The sequence below is a fragment of the Podarcis liolepis genome (assembly GCF_965112155.1).
Source record: "Podarcis liolepis genome assembly, chromosome: 2".
Lineage (NCBI taxonomy): Eukaryota > Metazoa > Chordata > Lepidosauria > Squamata > Lacertidae > Podarcis > Podarcis liolepis.
Window position 1 is genome coordinate 3,739,076 of NC_139555.1, and position 24,095 is coordinate 3,763,170.

The window sequence follows — 24,095 nt, forward strand, 5'->3', positions numbered from 1 at the left end:
TGTTGATCTTACGCCACTCTCCACCATGAAATTTTCCTGTAACATTGGTGATATAGAATTGTTTTATTTATTTATTTTGCAAATGACTGAATCCTTAAGCACTGGCCAAGGGGATTCCAGTAACACCTGGAGGGCACTCCGTTGGCTTCCTCTGCTAGAGTATAAACCAGCTGTCTCCCCAGTGGCAGCCACTGACATGTTCCTCTTAGCTGCAGAAGCTCTCTCACCACCAGAAAACATGTGCTCACATGCACGCGCGCACACAAACCTCCCACTGTACAGATCATCATGTCAGACAAGATGCACTCACTCAGTAGCAGCTAGGGCATTAGTGGGGAATAAAGCAATTGAGCTGGGAGCAAGAAGCCTTACAGCTGGTTAACGGAACAGCTGGGGACTAGGATTGAAAAGCAAGCAATTGCTTGAACTCGCCACCTGGCTGGAAACAAAAGCCAGAATCTTGAGTTACTTTCCCAACAATTCCATAGTTAGCTTTGCAGCAGGTCTTTCACGCCTTTCTTATAGAGAGGCGAAACTGAGGCCAGAATGATAATCGGATCACTTGCCTAAGGCCGCCCAGATTGCCTGAGGCAGAACAGAGGGTTGGATTCATTTGTTTACTGTGTGGCTGTGATCAATGCTATATATAGCTGAGTTTGATTTCCACGCAATAGCATCTTCTTGAGAATCCTGGCATCCTGTTATACGTGGAAGTTTTCAGCTCTTGCATGTTTGCTTTTCATTTTAAAGTGATGACACTGTTCTTCAAGAGCTGTAGGATTAAATAATGTCTGGCAAGGGCTTCCGGTGGCTAGGGTGGAAGATCTGTTATCCTTCACACTCCTCTGTCCCTAGGCTACGGCTCCTGGTCTCAGGTATTCTGCCTTTACCTACTTCTTGTAAGATTTGAATGTTCATTTCTCTTTGCTTTTATGCAATTAGAAGAGCTTAACCTAGCATAACTCAAAGTGAGTTCTTCCCACCTCTGCTAGTGCTGAATAGAGTGCCTATTAAATCAAATTTAACTGATGCAAACCAGGGGCGGAGAATCTGTTGCCCTCCAGATGTTGCTAGACTACAGTTCCCATAATTCTTGACCATTGGACTGTTGACTGGGGCTGACTGGAGTTGGAGTTCAACTGTACCTGGGAGGTCACAGATTCTACATTCCTGCATTTGACAAAGTATCATTTTTTAAAATAAATAAAAAATCTGCATAAAATTTGCATAAAAATACATTTGCCTTGGTAAACTTGTGTATTTTATGTTTTCCTGGATTACACAATTTTGGTTTCCAGATTTGCAGTACATTTATAGCTTGTCAACTGGGAAGGCAGCCTATCTAGGAGAAGGAAAACTCTGATCCTATACTGCCTTTGAGAGAAGAAAAGGCTAAGAAGTAAGCCATACCCAAATCCGGAGTGGAGTCCCTAGGAGAGTTGAATAGCGCCTTGTACACCTCCTTCTGACGACTCCTGAAGCCTAGCTGCTTTCCTTTGGACTCCATCAGCAAGGCCAAGAGGGCAGCCCACCACCTCCATAGACACTGCCCAGGCTTGCGCCTTATCTGGTGGTCCTGACTGAAATATTTAATCGTGTGAGTTGGAAGAGAGGAAAATGTCATTTAGACCAAGCCCTACACAAAGTAAGACTATCCACCATCCATAGATCACTGCTCAGTGTAGACCACAAGTACACATTTTGAAGAAAAAAAATACTTGCTCACAGGTAGCATGAACTGATTGATGCAAGTAGCGAGTAGAGAATTTGTGTGAGAGACACTTTACCCATAAATTGCACCTAGGAGAAATTCCCTTCCAAGCTCATGGAGTGGGGTGGTTTGATCCGCTATTTTTGAGTTGGGAACTGGGCTTCATGGTCTTCATCTCAAATGACATTTCAGCCAGTGTCCTGTTTTCACACACACATCTGTTTAAATGTGGCTAGATTTAAAGAGGCCTCTTCTTTGTGGCCTCTGTACAGTCCCACCTAGAGAACCCGTTCCTGAGCAGGCCCAAATTTGCAGAATCTTCCAGAACCCTGGAAGTTCACAAGATGCCATCAGGTAGTTTCCCCCTCTTCCCTGCCAAATTCCTTCCCGAACCACCACATCGTGGGAAACAAAAACCACTCTTGTCATCTCACACCCTTTGGAGTAGTTTCATGTGTTCATTCATTTCAGGGTGCCCTAGATTAAAAATTGCCCACTGCTTAGGGGCTCAGTCTGAAACCTAGCTGGGTTTTGCAAACAGATGAAGGAATGAGAGGTAGCCAGAACTCTGTATATTGGAAAAGAAAATCGCAATCCTTACAATAATAATATAAATCCTGAAAGTTTTTCGGGGGGCAGGCTAGCGGGGGAGTTCACAGTAGGAAAGGAATGGCTCCTTTAAAACCAGCTAGGCCACAAGCCTAACAAGACTTCATGTTGACAAGGAGTTAGGCTGAGAGACACAAGAGGCTTGCTACATCAGCGGGAGAAAGGGGCTTCCAGTCACGGAACAAATTAGAATGGATATAGGTACTGAGCCACACAGCCTTGCAGTTTTGCTCCACTGGTGATCCAGCCCTCTTGCCCCCTTTTTGCTTCCGAAAAGCTCAGACACATCAGTTTCTGAGATGACGGGTTGTCCGTGGCCAAGCCAAGAGATTTTTTTTTTTTTAAGTCCGCCAAGTCAGATGCGACAGTAGGCGACAATGATTGACGAGCCTGACATGGGCCCACATGATGATCAAAAGCCATCAGAGCGCAGCTGAGGAACAAGCAGCGAAAAGCAGCTGGAAGGGAGGAGGAAGCTGTTTGAGGGGTGAGGGAGGCATCGCATCAGAGCGGACGCCCACATGATGGATAGGGAACTGAGAGCTACTGTAGCCGGCTATCTTCTGTTGATAGATGGAAGAGGCCAAGGTAGAGAATGGGAGCTGTGTTGCCTGTGGCAGACTTGGCAGTGGGGGGGGGGGGGTGAGGCAGCAGCAAGACAGAGAAGTGAGCAATATAAATTGAGATTGATAAATGGTCCATGTGGTCAGAAGGTGATGAATAAGCTCGATACTGCTTAACCCTAGACTTATCTAAGTAGGTTATGTATGTTTTATAACACTGTGGTACTGCGGGGCTGGAAATTTTGACTGGTTCATCTGCGTCTTGAATTATGAAGTGGTAGGGGGTTATTAAAATCTACAAGTCCCACTCTCTGACTCCCCTGATTATAGCCAAATCATGCCGCCAATAGCCTTCTAAAAACAGTAACCAAGGGAGCCGTTGCAGAAATCAGACCCCCACTGCCCCAGTTGTAATTTGAGCTCTGTTTCTTTCCATAAAAGTAGTTATGTGGATTCATCATTTTGGGTGATGGAGGGAATATGTAACCTTACCTTCAACCCAGTAAGTAAGAAAAGACGACAGTGATTCTCAGTTTGTTGGCATCTGTCCGTCTCGAGAGACAATGGAGTGCGTCCCCAAGCTGTGTTAGGCTGGGCAGTGTGCATGGAGGTTCTGGGCTACCCAGATGACAAGATTTCCCCCCCCCCCCCTGGCCTCACTGATGTCATCCAAAGGAAAGCAGAGCAATAAGTCTGACAGCCGCTTGGCAGCAGGAGTTGCCAGAAGGCACCACCCACCTGCCTTTGGGACTTCTCAGGTCCAACATTAGGGTTTTCCATGCTTGATGGTTCTATGTTGGGTGGCTGTTTGTTTTTATCTCTTCACTCCAGAGGTGATATGTAAACACTCTTTGCCATACAGTATTTGCTCTGTGATAACCCTTTCACACATACAAGTCATTCACCTGTTGTGGTCATCCCGGGATGCATGGATAAACCAGCAGCACATAGAAAGGTCAAAACACGCAACACAGCCTTTCCCAATGTTTGTCAAGCCCTTCTCTTGAACCTGGAGGAAATTCCACAATCTCAGTAAGCAGCGTCTTATATTAAGGGAGAAATCCCTTAATGGCACAAAGCTAGTTGGTGTCAGACAAACCAGACAAACCAGGAGCTGGCTGAGCTGGCCTAAGCCTGGCAGAGAGAAATCAAGCTTTTACAATAGTGTTTGAGTTATACCACCTTTTCGGCCAGCTTAATTTACCCTGGGTGGCCAGGTCACATGTCCAAGCTGAATGGGCTTCGGTCAGGATCTAGCCCAAGTCCCCACTCTCTGGTCCTGCCTCTGCCACTCCTCTGGAGTGCCCCATTATCAGGACTTAGGCTGCCTTGATATCCACTGGATTTGGCTCAGCTGGCTGGGTCCCAGCTGAGCTGAACTGGGGAAAATACGCTGGTGTATCTCCAGCTGAGCCAAGGAAGGGGTGTTATACTGGTGTATCCCAGGTATGCTTGGAACCTCCCAGCTCAGCCAGAGATTTGCTGGATCCTAACCCCACTCATGCTGGCAGATCTTGCTATATTCTGCAGTGGGCTGATACCAGACTAAATAAATTTTAGTCAATGAATCATATAAATTAATCAAGGAAGTTGATTGTGAATAAAATAAATTTTGAAGTAAAAACTGCTAATTATAACTAATAACAATGAGATTTCTGTATTGCAGCGGGTTGGACTAGAAGACCCTTAGGGTCCCTTCCAACTCTATAATTCTATGATTCTAAGTCATATTACTGTTTTTATTAGATGATGCCTGGTCATGTTGCAGCAGGCACCACCTTACAAGAAGTACTTCATCTTTGCAAACAAAGTGAATTACCATATTTTTCGCCCTATAGGATGCACTTTCCCCCCTCCAAAAATGAAGGGGAAATATGTGTGCGTCCTATGGGGCGAATGCAGGCTTCAGGAAGCTTGTGGATAGGTGCTTGCAGCCCAAAGTCCGGGGAGCGCGGCACTGCGCACCCCGGGCTTCGGATAGCAGCAAGCTCCGGGAGCGTTGGCGAGGTTGAGCGCAACCTCGCCATCGCTCCCGGACCTGTTCTGGGGGCTGGGGAAGTTCAGGCTTCCCCCGCCCCCAGCCCCGCAAGCTCCGGGAGCTAAAAACGAAGCCAAGACAGCTAGCGGGATCCATCCCGCTCGCTGTCATGGCTTCTTTGCTCTTTGGGGCTCGAGGGGAAAATAATTTCCCCCCTTTATTCCCCCCCCCCAAAATAAGTGCGCCCTATGGGCCGGTGTGCCCTATAGGGCGAAAAATATGGTATTTTAGTTTCAGTTCACAGTGCATTTTCAGACAACCTGTTTATTGAGCATTCATCTGGTTTGTTTGCACAAAGTTCTCATGGAGGTCATACAACTCCAGCTGTTTATTGGGCATTCAGCCTGATCTCTTTGCAGGGAATTTATACATTGTTTCTTCAAGCAATGGTTATTCCTTATTTTTCTGTGCTCCCCCAACCCCATCACTTCTATCACCACAAAAAGTCAGGTGGGGTTTTTTTAGAAGTGGGTTTGTTGTGCATGTGTGCCAAATCCATTTTAAATGTGTTTGAATCCCACCTAAAATAGCAACAGTTCGTTGGAGAATTTGGCAAGGAAGATGTTGACAAAGCCAAAGGTTTGTTTGTCAAAGAATTGAAAGAACAGAATGAATTAAGATTGAGAACTGCTTAGCTGGAAGGTCACTAAGCATAGATAGCCAGCCCTGAGATTACTGGATGATATGTTTTTAACTGAATCAGTTTTTATATGCTTTTAACTATAACTGTTTTTAGAATGTTTTAACTGTTTTAGAATTCATTGTTTTTTTAAAAAATAAAATTTGTGGGTGTGTTTACTGTCCTGGGCTCCTTCCGAAGGGAGGATGGGGCATAAACTAACTAAATAAATGTACACCATCCTTGGAGGAAAGCTGGGATATATGGAATAATAATAACAATGATGTGCTGCTAGAGAATTGCTGCAAGAAAGGAAATTTGGAAAACAGTTCTCCATTTTGTTTTCATACTTGTTCTCTGTTGACCATGTGGTCCAAAGGGTGGCCAGTGTAGGATGGAACATAACCAGAAATCCACAGTACTGAATTAGTGTTTCGAGCAAAAGCCCCTCAGGATGTGTAAAAAGCAATCATCAAAACACACACACAAATGAGCAGATGTGGCTCACAGCAGGGAGGTGCAAATTTCTATGGGAAGACAGAGTAGAAGATGTGGAGACCTTTGTTGTGGTCCCTTTGGCAATCTAAGTTAGATATTCATGTTTGGTAAATCATGTTTGGTGAAATCAAAACCAGCAAGCAGGTTGATTGCTTATTACACAAATCAGCATATACTATTCATTAATCTGTGTTATTCATGTACCTGGGTACTTTCAGTTGGATACCTGAGGTCCAGACTCACCCTTGGAAGGGTGTCACCTGCTCCCTAGTGGCAAGGGAGAAGTGTGGAGGAAGTGGTGGGTGTAGCATTGTGGGATCTGCTGGCCGGTCCTTTTGGGTAGCTAAATGTTGATCTCATGACCCGTCATCCTCACAGAGGCCCACATGCAGAATTAGTTACTAACCTGCACAACTCATCATTGTCTTGTTGTTGCAGTATCCTAGAGAAATTATGAGGAAGCTTTAGTTGTGTAGAACATAGTGGCCTGCCTCTGGTGAGCATAGGGCAGCAGGAATTTCATATGTGCACCAGAGTGCTGTGGAACGGGTGGCTTCCCTCTTACCTTCTGGGTTAGGGGTGGGGGAAGCTCAGGCCCTCTCTGGCCTTTGGGAATCTCCAGACCCTTAATCATCATTCATCCTGATTCACTTGCCAAAGCTTACACAGAGGTTCGATTATATATTTATTGAGCATTCACCCTGCTTTGTTTGTGGGAAAGTTATATGACAGTGAACGTTCCTCCTGCAATTGTCCTGATTTGCTTGTGGGGTGTCTATATGTTTTCCTGTTAATAATTTGTTCATCCCACAATTTTCAATTCCTTTCTACATCACTTTCCTAACTGCGAACAGTCTGTTTCTTTTTTAAAGCGGTCCTGTTATGCTAGGGTGACAAGAGCCCTTTAATCCATTGTAATTGCACATACCTCCTGATATGCACCTATAATAGAATCATAGAATTGGAGAGTTAGAGTGGACCATGAGTACCATCTAATTCAACCCTCTGCAATGCAGGAATCTCAACTAAAGCATCCATCCAACCTCTGCTTAAAAACCTCCAAGGAAGGAGAGTCCAACACCTCACAATGGAGTCTGTTCCACTGTCAAACAGTTCTTCCTGTAAAAGAGTTCTTCCTAATGTTTCATTGGAATCTCCTTTCTTGTAACTTGAATCCATTTGTATGAGTCCTACGCTCCAGAGGAGAAAACATGCTTGTTCCATCTTCCATATGATAGTCCTTTAGATATTTGAAGATGGCTATACTATCTCCTCTCAGTCTCCTCTTTTCCAGGCTAAACATACCCAGCTCCCTCATAGACCTGGTTTACAGACCCTTGATCATATTGGTTGCTCTCCTCTGCACACGTTCCAGCTTGTCAACATCCTTCTTAAATTGTGGTGCCCAGAACTGGACACAGTATTCCAGGTGTGGTCTGGCCAAGGCACAATAGAGTGGTGCTATTACTTCCCCTGATCTGGACACTAGACGTCTCTTGATGTCTTTAATCCCTCCTGCAAAATAGTGGCAGTCTCCGGGTGCCTATAGTTTGCTGATTGTTGTTCTTTGCCTAATTTACATATATTTTGATATTTTGCTACCCAGATTAGGCTGAGTATTTGTCCTTATTTGCCTTTTATGAAACTCACAGGCCTTATGGGTCAAACTAGACACTGATCCTCCTATCCACAGTGTTATTTTCCTCCCCCTTGTCTTTGTTTTTGAAGTGTAGGAAATAAATTTGTCCTGACAAAGGAGGTGTTGCAAAGATGAAACATCACACGTGAAAACATTGTCCTTTATTTCAACATGTACGTGAAGATACCAGCCTAATTTGGGGCCTTGGGTGCTAGACTGGTTTTTTCTTTTTTTATATATAGGACTTATGGGTATGCTTTCAAATGTAGTCAGGAGGTTAGGTTTCTATTAAGGGTTCTGGAGTTAGGACTGGCAAGTTGGAATGATGTGTGTGATGTGGAAGCTTTGCGGGCATGTGTGTAAGTGTGATAAAAAGTGAGAACCAGAAGCAAGGGCTGCTAGACTGTACTTGCAGCTTTTGAAAGGTTAGGGCTTTTTGTTAGGGTTGGCAAACAGGTACTGGTCACCAAGCCTGAAAACTCCCCAAGAGACAGAGGAGCCAGGCCAGGGTCAATAGCTTTATGTGACCTGTTATTAGCCCTTTTGGATTGTGTGGTCCCTGCCAAGTTTGTGGTTGCAGCACCACTCTCTGGCCAGCAGTAGTGCTGGCACTGAAGCACAGTGGTGAGCAGTGCGACAATTCAGACAGGCTGTCCCTCAGGGTAGACTAAAACCCCTTTTCTCTGATACCTTCACCTTCTGGGTGAACAAACTTGTTGTTTGTAACTTGGAGAAACATTCCCACACAATTCCCACACCTGAAGCAGTGCTGCCTGAAGGCTATATCATATGACATTAGTGGATTTGTAGTTTGACTCTCAGAATACCTCTGAGCGGAAAGTAGGTCTGTCTTCCTCCTCAAGGTCCTTTAGAACAGCTCCTGCCACCTCTGAACATGGGACAGTGCTCTCAACGGATTAGGTGGCCACAACCCATTCCGTAGAAGGACTTAAATGCTTAGCAACCTGCAGAGCATGGATATAATGAGCTGCATGATATTGTCACAGGCCAATGCTTCCTCTAGCACACAGCTGACAGTGGCTTTCAGAGTCTGATCCGGAGGTCTTTTCAAGTACTAGTACCTAAGATCCTTTAACTGCAGGTGCCAAGAATTAACCCTCTCAGGAGCCCTCTTCAGGCAGCATGATCTGTCCCCATGGAAGCAGTGCCGTGTGTGGCAGAGCAGGGATAAGCATCCTAAGCTCTGCTTTCGTCCCTGTCACCCTCTGCAAGTTGAAGGGGCCATCGCCAAAGCAAGGTGCCTCCTGTACTCATGGAAACTCACCATGTGATTTAGAGCCTAGTCTTCAGTAAGTTCAGGAGGCTTCCTGCTCTCGTGGAGGGCAACAGAGAGGAGCTTAGTGTGCTCCCCCCTCTCTCCCCCCCAACGATGCTACTCACATGTGAATAAACCCCCAAAGCAGACTAGGGATAGAAAAAACATTTTTGTCAAACAATTGCATTATAATCTCTGTGCTATCACCTCTCATGCAAAAGAAGAACCCAAGGGTTCCATTCCCCAGCCTAGTGCCCTCCAGGTGTTTTGGGATACAAATCAACTTTAATTTTGCAGCCTGTGTTTGCTGGTCTGCAATTGAATCCCACCCCCCAAATAGTAAAGGTCTGGAAGCTCCTTGTGTTCTTGCCAATTTGCTTTATATGGGTTGTAGACCTCCCTTAGCAGTTACAATGCTCAGAACTTCATGAGATTGCACGTTTCTGTATATTTCCTAAGTGAAATAAGCAGGATAGGGAAACAGCATTGTTATTATTTAAAGCTGCATTTTTGTGCCAGTTCATATGCCCATTTGCAGCTCACAACAGCTGTAGTTTTTAATTTTAGGTTCATTATACAATTGTAGAGCTGCTAGGGATTCAGTTCTCTAAAGGCAAATCTACCTCACACTTTCTGAAACGATATGCAAACAGAAACAGCCATCCTTCAAAATCCACACTTCTTCAATTTTTTCAATGCAATTCTCTGGCCAAGTGGTGTGTACAAAGCAAAGCAAAGCAAAGCAAAGCAAAGCAAAGCAAAGCAAAACAAAACAAAACAAAACAAAACAAAACACTGAACATGTACTAGGGTAAAGTGTGTATAAAATGTATTACATTAGGAAAAATTGCTTTGCAAAAATGTGTATATCAAGCAAAAATGCATACAAAATTGTGTGTATCAGGATAAATTTACACAAAAATGCTGTTGAATTTTCATGAGGACATTTTAAGAAATCACAGACTGATGTGCAAATGTGGAGAACTGATATGAAGAGTTAAAAAAACCACACAACGGAAACAGAGAGAAACCAAATATTTATAGATTCACACATCCCTAAGAACTACAGGCTGAAAGCAGCCCAGGTTTGGATTCTGGCTTAGCTGTGGCTGGTCCTGCATTTGAGGTGATCTGTGACAACATAGCAAAGGCCAAATTCAGTCTGTGGTGGCATGCTCCAAAAATTGCTTCGTCAACATGGACTTGCCATCTGCTGAACCAACTGGTTATGAGAATTAGCTCTAGTGAGGCAGAGGAGAGAAGATAGTGGCATACAGATAATGGAATCATAGAATTGTAGAGATGGAAGGGACCCCAAGGGTCACCTAGTCCAACCCCCAGGAATCTCAACTAAAGCATCCATGGCAGATGGCCACCCAGGCTCTGCTTAAAAGCCTCACCACCTTTGGAGGGAGTCCCTAGAACAGCTCTTAATGTCAGAAAGTTCTTCCTGATCATAGAATTGTAGAGTTGGAAGGTACCACAAGTTTAGTTGGAATCTCCTTTCTTGTAACTTGAATCCATTGGTTCGGGCCCTACCCTCTGAGAAAGAGAAAACAAGCTTGCTCCCTTTTCCATGTGACAGCCCTTGAGATATTTGAAAATGGCTATCCTATCTCCTCTTAGCCTCCTCTTTTTCAGGCTAAACATTCCCAATTCCCTCCTACCAAACTCCCTCATTTCATTAATATTGCTGGTTAGTTGGGTAGGTTGTTTCTGCAGCTGTGGAGAATTTGTAGAGCCGATGTGGGGAACTTGTAGCCTGCCAGATGTTGCTGAACTCCAGATCCCACCATCCCTGACTCATGGGCCATACTGGCTGGTGCTGACAAGAGTTGGAGGCCAATATCTGGAGGGCACAGGTTCCCCAATCCCGGCTTACAACGCAATCCTAAGCATGTTGCCTCAGAAGTAACTCCTACTGAATTCAGTGGGGTTTACCCCCAGGTAAGTAGGGTTAGGATAGCAGCCTTAGAGGTGGATAAGAGGCGTCTCGGGCCCTGCTCCTGCTTCTAACGAAAGGCAACTTCCCCCAGCTCCATGCCTTGTTTTTCTCCCCTCCGCAGCATGAAGTTCACACCAGCTGCCCTCTCAAGAGCGCACAAGGTTTAATTAGTGCTCTCCAAACGCCTGTGACGAAGGATGCAACACGAGGTTAACCCACGTGAAGCTGCCAGTGGCTGCTGCTTCTTTCCCAGGGGGACTTCTGCTTCGATTCCTATTCCCTCCTTTCCCAGAAGAGAGGCAGGCAGCAGGACCACAACCCTTTGCCCACCCTGGAGGATTCACAACTCGGCTCACGTAAAAGCTGAGGCCTCTTCCAGGGCAAGGCTTCTTCCATTCCTGCTTGCTTATGCTGGAGACTAGAGCCCCCTAACATGCATGGCCTTGCATCTTCACACCTGCCTCATGAGTCCGCTCCCCCCTGCATGCAGTTATTGCCCAGGGAGGCTCCATTTTGCCCAGGCACTGCACACTACCCTGGGGTGAGGGCAGGGGCTCTATGAGTCAAGCAGCTTGTCAGAGCTTTTTTACAACAATACAATTAGGGACCTTCTGCGCTTTCTAGCTGCATGGTGTGCTGGCTGCCCTCCTACCTGCCTTTTAATGACCCTCAGCACTTCCCTGAGCAGGTGTTAACAAACTGCTGGGCGTATTTTCCACACTGAATGCTGAGAAGCAACTGGGCGGGGGGGGGGGGGAGAGACTGCTTAGCAAACAGCACCTTTCTTTCAGGCATGGAAGAGCAAGGACTCACCCACACTTCCGCTCGTCCCGTGCCTAGAAAGCATAGGCCTGGGCTGTTTCTGCTTGCCCTGTACTTTCCAGGCCTGGGTCCAAGGGCTTCTGTCTTTGCACGGCTGCTTTCCCCTGGAAAACCCACTCTTTAAGGCTAAATCAGAGCGAACACCAATCCAGAGAAAACCCGATTGAAGTTTGCTCTCATTCAGTAAACAGCGGATGAGCCCTAAGTCTCTTTTGGGATTGTGGCGGGCTTAAATTTTGTCAGGCTGTACCCTTGGACCTATTTTCAGTGTCCTAGACACTTGAGCATGTCTGGAGTGCCCCTGTTTCCTCATTGAGGCTGTGTACAGTAGCCGCTTTTCATTTTAAGAACTAAACTGCCAGTAGGCTGGAGCTCTGTTCAATTGGCATAGCCAAAATTTTGGGGGGGCAGAACCTCAGTTTGCTATGTATTTTTATTGATGGGGCCCAGCTGCCCCTCCCTGTCCCCCCCGGCTATGCCCATGATCTATTCCCTCAACTTATGCATGGATATTAACAGATAAACAGTGGTCATGGAATCACACCTGCTAACCCCCAACCCCAAGCTCCTGCAAAAATTCTTCTTTCTCCAGAGCTGTGATGTCCTGCCTTCAGAAGCGGAATTATCAACATATAGTCAACAGCACATCAAAACAAGTCAATCCACCCATCACATTTGTATCTTGCTGTTCCTCCAACAAACTCAGTGGGCACCTTGAGCCGACCTACTTACTGAACATTCATCCTGATTTAGTTTACGAAGAGGTTGGATTATATTGGTCTTTATTGAGCATTTGTTCTCATTTATTTGTGGAGTGGTTATGCAAGAATAATTATTCACTCTGCATTTGTCCTCATTTGCTTGCAGGGTCTTTATACATTTTCCTCTTAGTAGTCATTCACTTATCCCACATGTTTCAATTCATTTCCCTGTCATTCATCCTAACAGCAAAAAGTCTGCTTCTCTTTTTTGAACTGGATTTGTTATGCTTGGGTGAGTGAACACTTTAATCCACTTTAATTGTGCAAACCTAAATTTCCAGGACACATTTGAATCCCTTCTGCAAAATAGTGACAATATGGAGGTGGCTGGCGTTGCTTACATGGGGGCTGTCCTATTTTATCCTCACAACTCTACCCCCCCCCCCCAGGTTAGGCTCAGAGACAAGGATTTATCCAAACCTCCTCTTCGCCCCGTCAGACGGACAAGCTGGGCATACTAGCCAAGCGGGCAGTTGAACCGGGCCTTCCCTATATTGCCAGTCCGATTGCTCTCTACATTAGAATCATGCTAGGTATCAAATCAAAATTCTGGGTATCAAGAACAGCATGTTAGAGCAATAGAGTTGTGCACCTATTGTTACATTCCAACCATTCAAAAATCAGAATTTGTGTACACACACACACACACACACACACACACACACACACCCCTCCATCCAGGAAAGAAAAAGTATGATTACAACAAGAATATGTTCTAGCCAAGCAAACGCCCTTGAGATGGTGTGTACTAGGGCCACTCTGGGGTGTGTGGCTTGAGGGAGGTGCATTGCCCAGACCCAAGATGGTGGGCCAGGTGGAGAGGCCTGGAGGTTCGCATCAGCTCTGGGTCTTGAGGTTCTCCACTCCTGCTGTACATGATGGAGGAGAGTGTGCCCCATTACAAAAACTCTCTGAGAGCCTCATGGGTTGTTGCGGATGTTTCCTCCCAAAGTATTTCACTTTTGCCTTTCCCCCACCCCAACACACACAAAGACAAACAGCAGATGCATTCTGACAAATTCACTTAGACAACTTGCTATTTCCCTGACTGTTTGGGTGCAATGAAATAGCGATTGGCCCCTTTAAAAATGTTGCAGTGGAAAACCGCTTGGCCCATTACATAACTGATGTTTTTCCAATATGTCCATCACATCCAAAAGACCTCACAACAGCCTGTGAAGTAAGTTAGCCTGGAAGATGATGCCTACCGGGCACCTGGTGCGCTTCAGGGCTGAGTAAGGAATTGAACCTGGGTTGCCCTAATCCAGTGCTCTAACCACTGCACCCCACTGACCCTGGCCATGCTATGTGTGGCTGAATACATAACTGCTTAGGGATTTTATTGCTATTAAGCAGTAGGTAAAAGTTGTGAAATAAATAAACTGTATGGGCGTATGTATGTCCTGTTCCTACATGCCAGTCAGACAGGTGGGCTTGCTGCCATGATCCCACTTCCCATAACATATATTTACTGTATGCGCAATAGTGCACATCTGAAAAGTGCATTTGACAGGGTCGGTTCAAGACCTTTTGGCACCTCACTCTGCCTCATGGCTGGGCCTGCCCTGGCTTTTGCAGTCATGTTATGTTATACAAATTCAGCTCTTTATTTCTTAGCCAAGGGCCACCAGCAAATCATACAGTAGCACAATTTAAAACATAGTGCATCACTGAGAATATAATTAAAACAAACTAGTAGCATAATCCATTGTAGTATCTAATCCATTGCAGCATTCAGTATTTCCCCCCAACAACATTAAATCTACAACAGTGCGAAAGTGTAACATTCACTACAGAAAAAGGGTCCTTCTCATTTACACTTTAGCCCAGCGCTTCCAGCAACAGAGCTGACAGTCCTCAGCCTTGCTCCAAATCGTGCTGGCAATCAATCTTATGGGATTCGGCCCATTCTTTTTTAATAGACAAAACCACAGAAAGCTAGCTAAGTCAAATATGATCCTGTGGGTCTGATTTGTCAGCAAAATGACCAATATGTCACCACCTACCCAATCCTTTATGTCCCCCAGCCATTTTTGCTATAAATTTCTGCCTAGGGCAATTACATAGACTGTACTGCAACACAATTATGTTCCAGAGTTTCCACTCTTGGTTGTCCACACTTCTTCCATGGCTGCTCCACAGAAATCCCTCTGAGCCATCCTAAAGTGACTGCAGAAAGGAAATTGTTTAGTGTTGCCAAGCTGATTAGTCTTTGGCACTTTGGTACCTATTTTTTGTTGAGTATGGGGGAAGGGAACTCATGTTATCCAATCTTGGGTAGAAGGGAGATGTTATTTGGGTAATAATATCTGCCAACAGCTCATGAAAATCCACATCCATGATATGCTGTCTCCTCACATTGAGAGCTTTATTTTCTCCCAGCATGAACATAAGATGAAAATCCTATCCTGAAAAATCCTATACTGGCTATCAGATTAATGGCAAAATTTAACCCAATCAAAAAGGTTTTAGCACCCAGTACCTTCTGCCAATGAGCATATCTATATTCCATACTCTCTAAATGCAGAACCTGTTCACCACTAGGCAGGCAAAGGCAAGTATCCAGACAGATTGTTTGGCAGTGGGTGAGAAAGTAATTAACCCCCAAAATCTTGAGTCAACAGCCTGACCACAGACTCCCACGCCCTGCCTGTGAGGGAGTACTACAAGGAACCAAAGCATTCCACTCCAGTCATGAGGTGTCTTCAAAAGAATGGAGAGCAGAGGAATTATGTCACTGAACTATGAATAGTTTTACTTCTTGCCTGGAATCATTGGGCCAGAAATGCCAACAGGATTTCCTGGGCCTAGTCCACTGTGTGTGGATTGGGCTGCCTGCCCCTGCAGTCTATTGATGAGCTGCTCCCCATGTATATACTAGGGGCTGTGCCCCTGTTCACTCTGGTCTCCAACCCCTCGTTAGCCCTTCTGAGCTTCTGCTTCCTGCCGCATGCAAACTACTAAGCTCACTTTTGATCTGCACCATCCCATTTCTAAAGGCTCTTCTGTTTTGCAGTCCTACTTTTCACCCCTTTTCCACCTTCACTCCTGTAAATATGCCTCTTGTGCTTGCTTCTGTGCAATCCCCCTTGAACACAAACCATGCCCCTGGTAACTTCCTGCATCTTCCTCCTTCCAGGCATTATGTTAAATGCTGACCATGGGATCCTCCAGTCTGGAGCTTGGCCTTTACATTTCTACATTAGCCGCGGCTTCTGGACCGACCTCGAGGGTAGCCCCACATACAGTAATCAATTTTCAGGGTGGACAATCACAAACAAACATCTTCCCAGCTTAATCTAGCCAGTGCAACCAAGCTAACATTCAGATAGCTAGGTGGTGGTTTGGTGCAGATCAAGGTTCCAGCCAAACATGAACGCTGAGCTGATATGCACTGAGGCACTTGCTGTTGGCTCATATAGAGGTGGCTACACATACTTGGCCAATTGTCCACCTTCGCTTGGAGAAACCTTTAGGAACATTATTTTTTAGAGAGAGTGAGAGAAACACATTGTAGCCACTACCAATTTCAAGAAGGAAGAGTTTCAGGAGGAGCTGTATCTTCTGTTGTGCACCATATTCAAGGCCTTTGAAATATTAAAAGATAATGGGATGGAATTCAACATCACACTCTTTGTTTGCTCCATCTGGGCAAACAGTTTGGCGTTCTCCCCGCCCCCAAACCTTGAGTCAGTTGTGGTGTGTACGAAGGGAGAGGAGGACGAAGTCCTGTTGCACAAGGGACAGTCCTTGCACAGGACTTCCACTTATGGTGCTCATTAGATCAATCCCATTCAAGAGTCACCAGATAGGATGTATGTTTGCATGCCATGGACCTCTAATATTAGACCTAGTGCTTCTGAATGAATCCAGCACCACTTATGGCTAGTTCACACATTTAGGCTCACCACTTGAACTCTGTAGCAACCAATGATGACTCAGCGTGTGTGAATGAGTCATCACAGATGAAGTGTTGCACAATTTTCATACCTCCTTCTGCCACCCAGCCCAAGCCCACCGCAAGGAAGCTTCCCTCTGGGCCAGTTCAAACATGCAGCATCAAATGGTGATTTGTATGCCTAAATCCACCATCACAACCAGTCAGACACCATCAAGGACCTCACACCCAAGACCTTTCAGTGGAGTAACATGGTCACACCTTCATCTGCCAGTCACCCAAACTGCACAGTAACCACGTATAGTGGAATCCCATACATGCATGTGTGAACTATGACACAATCCTATGTGGATTCACTTGGAAGAATGTCCCCCTGTAGTCAGTGGGCCCTACTCCCATATGAGTGTTTATTGTAAAGGCTGCCATCCTAAACACAGTTACATGGGAGTAAGTTTCATTGAGCTTAGAGCAAGCGTGGGGAACATGAACAGTTCATCTTGTGTCTGCACTATGAAGATAGACTTCTGTTCACAGATGGGTTACTTCAGAACAGATGAGTCTTAAAGCCTGCCTTCTCTCTCATCACGCTGAGACAAAAGAGATGCTGCAGCCATGATTTTCTGCCCTGGTTGCCTGAACTAATTACAGTCAGTGACTGCAGAGTTCTCTGCACTTTGATTCCATGTGCTGAAGAACTGAGTGGGGAGGACAGAACACTCTCTTGACTCGGACTGCATCTTCTAAGACTGCTTAGAGTGCTTTCAACTTTCATTTAAAATTTGATATGCACAAACTCCTTAGGACTAATGCAGACTAAAAGCACAGTGTGAACACACCCCAAGAACCAAACAAGGAGAGAGAAGGGGCGTGGGTTTTTTATAATATTATTAAACCTTTGATCTTAAAATCTACAACATATGATTTCTGGCTCTCAGCAAAAGGATGAAAGCAAGGATGGAGAATGAAATGCTGTTCCAATGCATGCTCAGAAAGTAACATTTGAAATGACAAAGTCCCTGACTCCTTTTTGAGGAAATGCAAAAGACTGGTGTAGCCTCCAACATTTTCCCTTGCGAAAAATGGTGGGATAGGTATCATGCCCCAGTTGCCGCCCTTGGATTCGGAGGATGTGTTCCTTGTTGTTGTTTTTTTAAGAGCTCCAGAACCTCATGTAGGGCAGTGTACCCATTACCTCTTGCTATGGCTCCACTGCTGGTGTTTGAAGCTGAGTACACATGACACTAGCCGCAATCCATAAGTATCCTACAGCTTCTTGAGAAATACTGTTCAATGTGCTTTCCCTTAAACCAGCCTCCATCCGATTGCAAACTAGAAGCTACAGTTAAGCTGCGGTGCATAGAGTTCAGGAAGCCATTGCTCATCCACAGATGACAGCATATGTGCAGACCGCAACTTCAGTGAATTGGAGTTGAATTGGAGTTCAGCACAGGGAAACAGGCAATGGGCATCATCTCTGTACTGAACAGCAGCATAAGAATGTGACTTGAAACACAGCAGGGGAAACATCCTCACCGTGTTTCATGTCTCTGATGTGCACATAGCATTGCTTTGGAGTAGCAGCTGCATCCCCCTCCAATGCCTGCCCTTCTCCCTCACTTAGGCCTCCTCCACTTTTGGATGAGTCTGAGCAGTTTTCTCCTTGCCCTGCTCCTTTCCCAGGGAAAACCAGCTCCTTGGCGCTCAGAGCAAATGTTAATCTGGAGAAGATCAGAATTGGCTTTTACTCTGAGTGCTAAAGAGTGGTTTCGTGGGGAGCGGGGGGAGCATCAGGACAAGAGAAAGTGTGGACAAGCCCTCAGAGTTGTCATCTTCAGTCCAGGAGACTGCCTAATTTGAAGAGCTCCAGGGCAGCAAGTCTTTATGGAATAGTTGTGCTTGCCTTCCTGGTGTGGCGCAGCAATCTTCATTTTACAGCAGGCAGGAGAAGGTGGTGGTGAACAGGCTGCTTGAGGAGTGGGTAAGAGCCCCCATATCTACAGGCTGGCACCCTGACCTGGAGCTCTAAGCTTACAGGTGCAGTCCACGTGTCTGGATCAGGCAGTGCAATCTGCTGAGGATGTGCAGCTCTGGGCAGAGATCTTCCCAGACATTGAAAAGGGGGTGGGGTCCACATGAAAGCAGAACTGTCCTGCCAAATCGGCTCCAGTAATAATCCAGAGTAAGCAGATGCATTTACTAGATGTCCCTTAGATGTCTAGAAAGCTTAGTTCTCTGGGTAGCTGGGCTCCAGCATGATGATAATAATAATAATAATAATAATAATAATAATAATAATAATAATAATAATAATAATAATTTATTATTTATAGCCCATCCATCTGGCTGGGTTTCCCCAGCCACTCTGGGCGGCTCCCATCAGAATAGCAAGGATGGCTCTTTTCATAGCATGATGGCCCATCTGGGGAAGCCAGGTCCCATGTGAGTTCCAGGATTGGAGCCCAACCAAAGGCTGGGCTTTTACCCCAGCTGAACCCAGCTCCTTGATTTGAGGAGCACATATCTACCTGTATCTTTTCAGCAAGTGTGAGGGGCATGTCTGAATATGAAGAAAGAAGCCTGGACAGCAGTAGCAATAGTCTCATTGACAGATGAGAGAGTGAGGAGCTCAAAGGAGCGTCAGACACCTTTCTACCCTGTCATCTGCTACTATCTGCCATCACTGCCTTCCACTACACTTGGCAAGGTGGCAGAGCTGCAGCTGTGAGAGGGTGGTGGTCAATGGGGGAGAGTGGGAAGAGGAAGAGCGCCTGCTTTGCCTGCAGAAGATCCTAGATTCATACCCTGGCATCTCCAGGTAGGGCTGGGAGAAACCCTAGTCTGGAACTGGGGAGCTGCCTGTCGAGTTGGTGTAGACAAAATTGAGCTAGATAGACGAATGGGTCTGACTGTATAAGGTTTCTGTGAGGTATTGAGGTGATAGAAGCTGAAGCAGGAGAGGTGAGAAAAACATGGGGACCCACAAGTTGTGGCTGGGCTTGATAGCAAACCATTGATTCTAGGAGCCATTGCAGATGTGTTAGAAGGACCTTTGAATTCATGGATGTGGTGCCACAATACCTACTGAGCAACTGCAGTCTGGTGGTTCCTCAAACCGGAATAAGGTAGTAGGGCTTAAGAATGGAATGGATGGAATGGAAGGCTTTTAAAGAAATTACAAAGCAGCCTCATATTATGTGTCTTCCTTGTTAGACAGTGCATCAGCAACAAATTTTAAGAGAGATTGTAACGCAAGTGCATACATTCATCAAAGTAATTTGTTGCTTCACCATAGGTCATAACTAGCAAATGCATGGATTGGAATCCTTCCAAAGAGATTTCAGTTCTGGAATATATTTAGTGGAAGGAGAAAAATTCAAAGATGTGTAGCGTGTTAAAGAGCAGGGGAAGGGAAATGGAAGAGGCAAGAGTTAAGAGCCTTAACAAAGCGGCCTGTGTGAAACTTCACCAGCTTCCAGAAGTAGCAAGTCAATCGAAGTAATTTGGATGCCCACCTACCCAAAGTGGCAGAGGAGTTTGCTCTTCTGTGGCTTTTTCATGGTGCATCTGCTCTGGAGTTTGTGACCAACATGGGTTGATCTAGAGGTGTGGGTCTGTGTGGGCACATATATGGCCCTGCCCTTTGGTCCTCTGATCTTTCCCTGCCCTGTGCTGTGGCCATTTTAATAAGTCAGCCTCTCTGTAGCAAGCAGAAGGGTGGAGGAGAGAACTAGATGACCTCTCTTTTAGTATCTACCAGCTCAGAAGAGAACAGAATTGTCATTAAGGAGGGGAGGAACCGGGATTTGCTAATAGGCTGACTTGACCAGCTTTACACCAGGGCTGGCCTTGGCCCTTGCTTCTCCAGCCTCCCTGGATCTTAAGCTGCCAAATCTCCCAGCGGTTTCAGTCATCACCTTTTGCAGCTCCTGTCTCCCTTTTAATGAGCATCCCTGCGTGCTCCCTGTACCTGTGAACAGCTCTGTGTCTGTAGCTCCTCTCCACCTGCTGCGCTTATGCCTTGCTGCCTTGGGGGATTTGGGCTGAAACCAATCAGTCAAGAAGCATTGGTGGTAAGAGTTGGTGGTGGCTTACATTCAAGGTGCGTGCAGCTGCGGGGGCTTTTATTTCCTCTCTTTTCTTTCTCACTCTCCACATTTTTCCTTTTATTTGGGATGGCTGCATATGGCTCTCTGTGCTGCTAGGCGAAGTGGGTCTGAGATCTGTGAGCCACAGGATGCAGTCCCCAAGGGCCGCTCCATGTCCTCAGGCAAATAGCTGCAGAAGTGGAGTATTTCTGGTCAATCAAGGCAAAGTGGGTGAGGGAGATGGGAAGGGCCATTCATGTGGCATCATCAAGGCTTCACAGAGCTCTGCCAGGGGCCTGTCGCTCACTCGTGTGCGGCTTGCTGCTGCTGTCATCAACTTTCTCTGAGTAAAGTCTGATGACAGCACACAAGTCCCTTCCCTGGGATGAAGCATCAGGCTCTAATGGGCTGTTTAATCCCGGAGTGCTGGGATGCGCGGCAGGAAGGCAAGAGCACGGACAAAGACAAATCTTAATCAAGGCAGCTTTTGGTGCCCCAGGGCCAACCCACAAATAGCTAGCCATTGGGATAGTGTGCTGTGGGAGAGACAGCTGTGGAGATTGACAGCACCCAAAGAATATCATCCCACTCTTAAAAAACCCACACAAAAAACCCAAAGCAAAACCCACACAATGTACTTCACTGCATTCACAGTTGAGTAGCACACACATTTATACTGAATTTATTTCCTTTATTGGATTATCCCTGGATTGGGAAAATCCAAATGTAATGGGGGAAAGTGTGAACTGCTAGTTGGATGAAGAGGACATAATGTGAACAGCACCAAAAAAAATATGGAGACACAAGCAGCTTCGAATCCACATTAAATTTCTGTGTAGACTAGTTCAGGGGTAGGGAATCTTTGGCCCATGGGCCATATTTGACCCATCTGAAGTCCTAATTTGGCCCTCAAGGCTGTTCTTTGGAAGCCATGCCCACCTGCCCCACACCTGACATCATATATGACGTCAGGTGAGGAACAGAAAGCCATGGAATAATGGGGGGCTTAAACTGGGCTCCCCATCGTCTGCCCTTTGGAAGGATTCATCCTCCTTGTGTGCCCAGCGTTGTCGACAAGTAGCCCATATGCCTGTGATACAAGCAGCTCTAGTGATGGCAAAAGAACACCAGCAATCCATCATGACCTGTCATCCAGCTGCTGCGTTGGCACAAAAACTTTCCTGGGCTTGAGTGGGGGAGAACAGATGACGAGAATTTGTGAATAAAGCTAAACTGGAATATGAGAGGAAAGGTTCCAATAAAGTGGAAAGGTTTAGAAGAAGAATACAGAAGATCAGGGAAGCACAGAAGGTTTAAACTTGGTTAGAGGGACTGATTGCTCATATCAAAGCTGCCAGGTTGGGTCAGTCTAGTGGTTCATTTAGCCCAGACTCCTTGCTTTCAACTGCACCCAATGTTGCTGAGAAACAGAAGGGACCCACACCTTATTATTTGTTCCTAATATCTGGTACTAGGCATTCAGTGACCACCTTGGCCAGTGGCTTTCAGTAGCAGGGTGTTGTGTTGTGGAGGTGCTTACCTGGCCTCCCATAAGAGGGAGAGGCAAAGAGGAGGCCGCACTGATAGCACCATGCAAAATCAAGGCTGTAGCACTTGCCCACTCTAGTCTCTGGCACTGGAAACAGAAACTCATGAATTCTGGCCCTTCCCCCCAACCCTGCGGTCACTTTGTGCCCTTGCCCATAGGCGCCAACTCCATGGGGCTTGAGGGGGCCCGAGCCCCCTCAAAAATTCGTTTGGGGGGGCTCCGCCCCCCAATAATCTCCGGCGCCCCTCCAGCAGAGCGCCATCGCCGCCCCTCCCCCAGCCCAAAATGCACAGGGAGGGGCGGGCTGCATGCCTCCTGCCCTCCCTCCCGAGCAAAAGCTCCACCCAATTTCCTTTGGAGCTGATTAACAGGCGCAGCACGCTCTCCCCTATTCGCTCACGCGGAGGCGGCGCCACTTTATTTGCATATTCATGAGCTTATTTATTATTCATGAGCTTTCCCGGGGCCCCCCAATATTTTTTATAAGTCCGCGTCCGTGCCCTTGCCAAACTGTTTGGCTGCACACTAAACCTTCCAGGTTTGCTTGTATTTTCACCCCTTCAGCACAAATAAGCAAGTACAAGTATACTTCCCAAAAACTCCTTTTTTCCACTTCCCTCAGAGCCTTTCCCTCTGCTTCCTCTCCACGTCTGTTCGCCACAGTTCAGTGCAGAGATGGGTCTGCCTAAGTCCACTGAAATCAGGAGGCTATGAGGGCACATGCTGTAGCTCAGTCTCGGGTTATGGTCATTGTATCTTCGCACTGCATGAATAGTCCAACCCCTCCTTTCTTCAGCCTCTGCTACCGACATTGGAATGGAACTTTTCCTAACTACTCCATACCATGTAACATTTCTCCGATGGAAATTGGGACATCCCATTCCATAATGGAAATCTTACTAAGTTGCCCCAGCCACTCTGGGCAGCTTCCAATATATAATAATAATAATAATAATAATAATAATAATAATAATAATAATAAAACATTAAGAAAAACTTCCCTATACAGGATTGCCTTCAAACGGCTCAGAGGTTGGATAACTCCATTTATTTATTTTATTTATATTCCGCCCTATACCCGTAGGTCTCAAGGTGGTTTACAGAATAGATTCACACGTGGGTCCCCTAACTGTAAAATAAAAATAAAGATTAATGCACTTCTAATGTTTTTATTTTAAATGTGCTTCAGTTTTGAATAGAGCAGTGGCACTCCTGGAGGGGATATTGTCCCCTATGCCATTTTCTTGCTCTGTATTGCTCACACACAAACACCACCAGGGGAAAAAATCAGAAATGAATAAGTAGAGAAATAGCAGCTTGAAGTGGGGAAAACAGCATGGGTGGGATTTAGCTAAGTTGTATGAATGGAATGAGGTCTGCTTGTGCAGCAAAACTTCTCTCCCCCCTACTCCCACTAAACTTGCACTCCCCCCTATACCCACTAAACTTGCTCTGGATGGTTGGGAGGAAACCTAGATTAGGTTTATTTGGGGGCGCAGTGGAGAGTGGGGGTTCCATTGTGAAAGTGGTCCTTGTTCCCTGCATGTGTGCCCAGTGCTATGTTTATTTCCAAACCATGGTGGGAAAGGATTAGACACTCCCCCAGTTCTGCTGCTCTGATCAAAATCAGAACCCTTCCAATCACCCCCACATGGCAGCTGTAGGTTCAAACTATTTGTTTGTTCATTTGCTTTATTTAAAAGCATTTATAAACTGCTAAATACATCAGAAACCTCTAAGCAGAGGTCTAAAAGACAAACATTTTATCAGGAAAACATTAAAACAAAAACACAACTTAAAACCAATAAAATAGCAGTATAGAACACATAAGAGATATCAAAGCAAGTAAGAGAGAAATTCAGAGGATTCGAACACATGGAACAAGGCCCACTCTTGTGGTTCAAGGGAAGCGTGGGCAAAAAGGTAAGTCCTCACAAGAAGTCTGAAGCAAGGGATCGTTGCCACTTCATGTAAGCTCGAGGAAAGGGCCTTCCACTATGCAGGGGCAACAGCAGAAAATGTTTTCAGGTCAGACAGTGTTGGCATATTATGGAGCTCACATGTCACTGCTATTGTTACTTG

The 24,095-nt window shown here is 45.8% G+C and overlaps 1 protein-coding gene across 4 annotated transcripts in view; it reads left to right on the top strand.

The window, feature by feature from the left end:
• Positions 1-24,095, top strand: part of NXPH4 (neurexophilin 4) — an 83,644-nt gene that overhangs the window by 52,963 nt on the left and 6,586 nt on the right. The window contains exon 1 of one of the 4 annotated variants that reach the window (XM_083486762.1): positions 2,230-2,807. The exons of 1 other annotated variant lie outside the window; for it this stretch is intronic. Coding sequence is in view for 2 of the 3 variants with exons in the window: in XM_083486759.1 (XP_083342885.1) it covers positions 20,393-20,449 (57 nt within the window). In the remaining variant the exon portion in view is untranslated. 2 more of the 4 variants (XM_083486761.1, XM_083486759.1) reach the window with 2 other exon arrangements.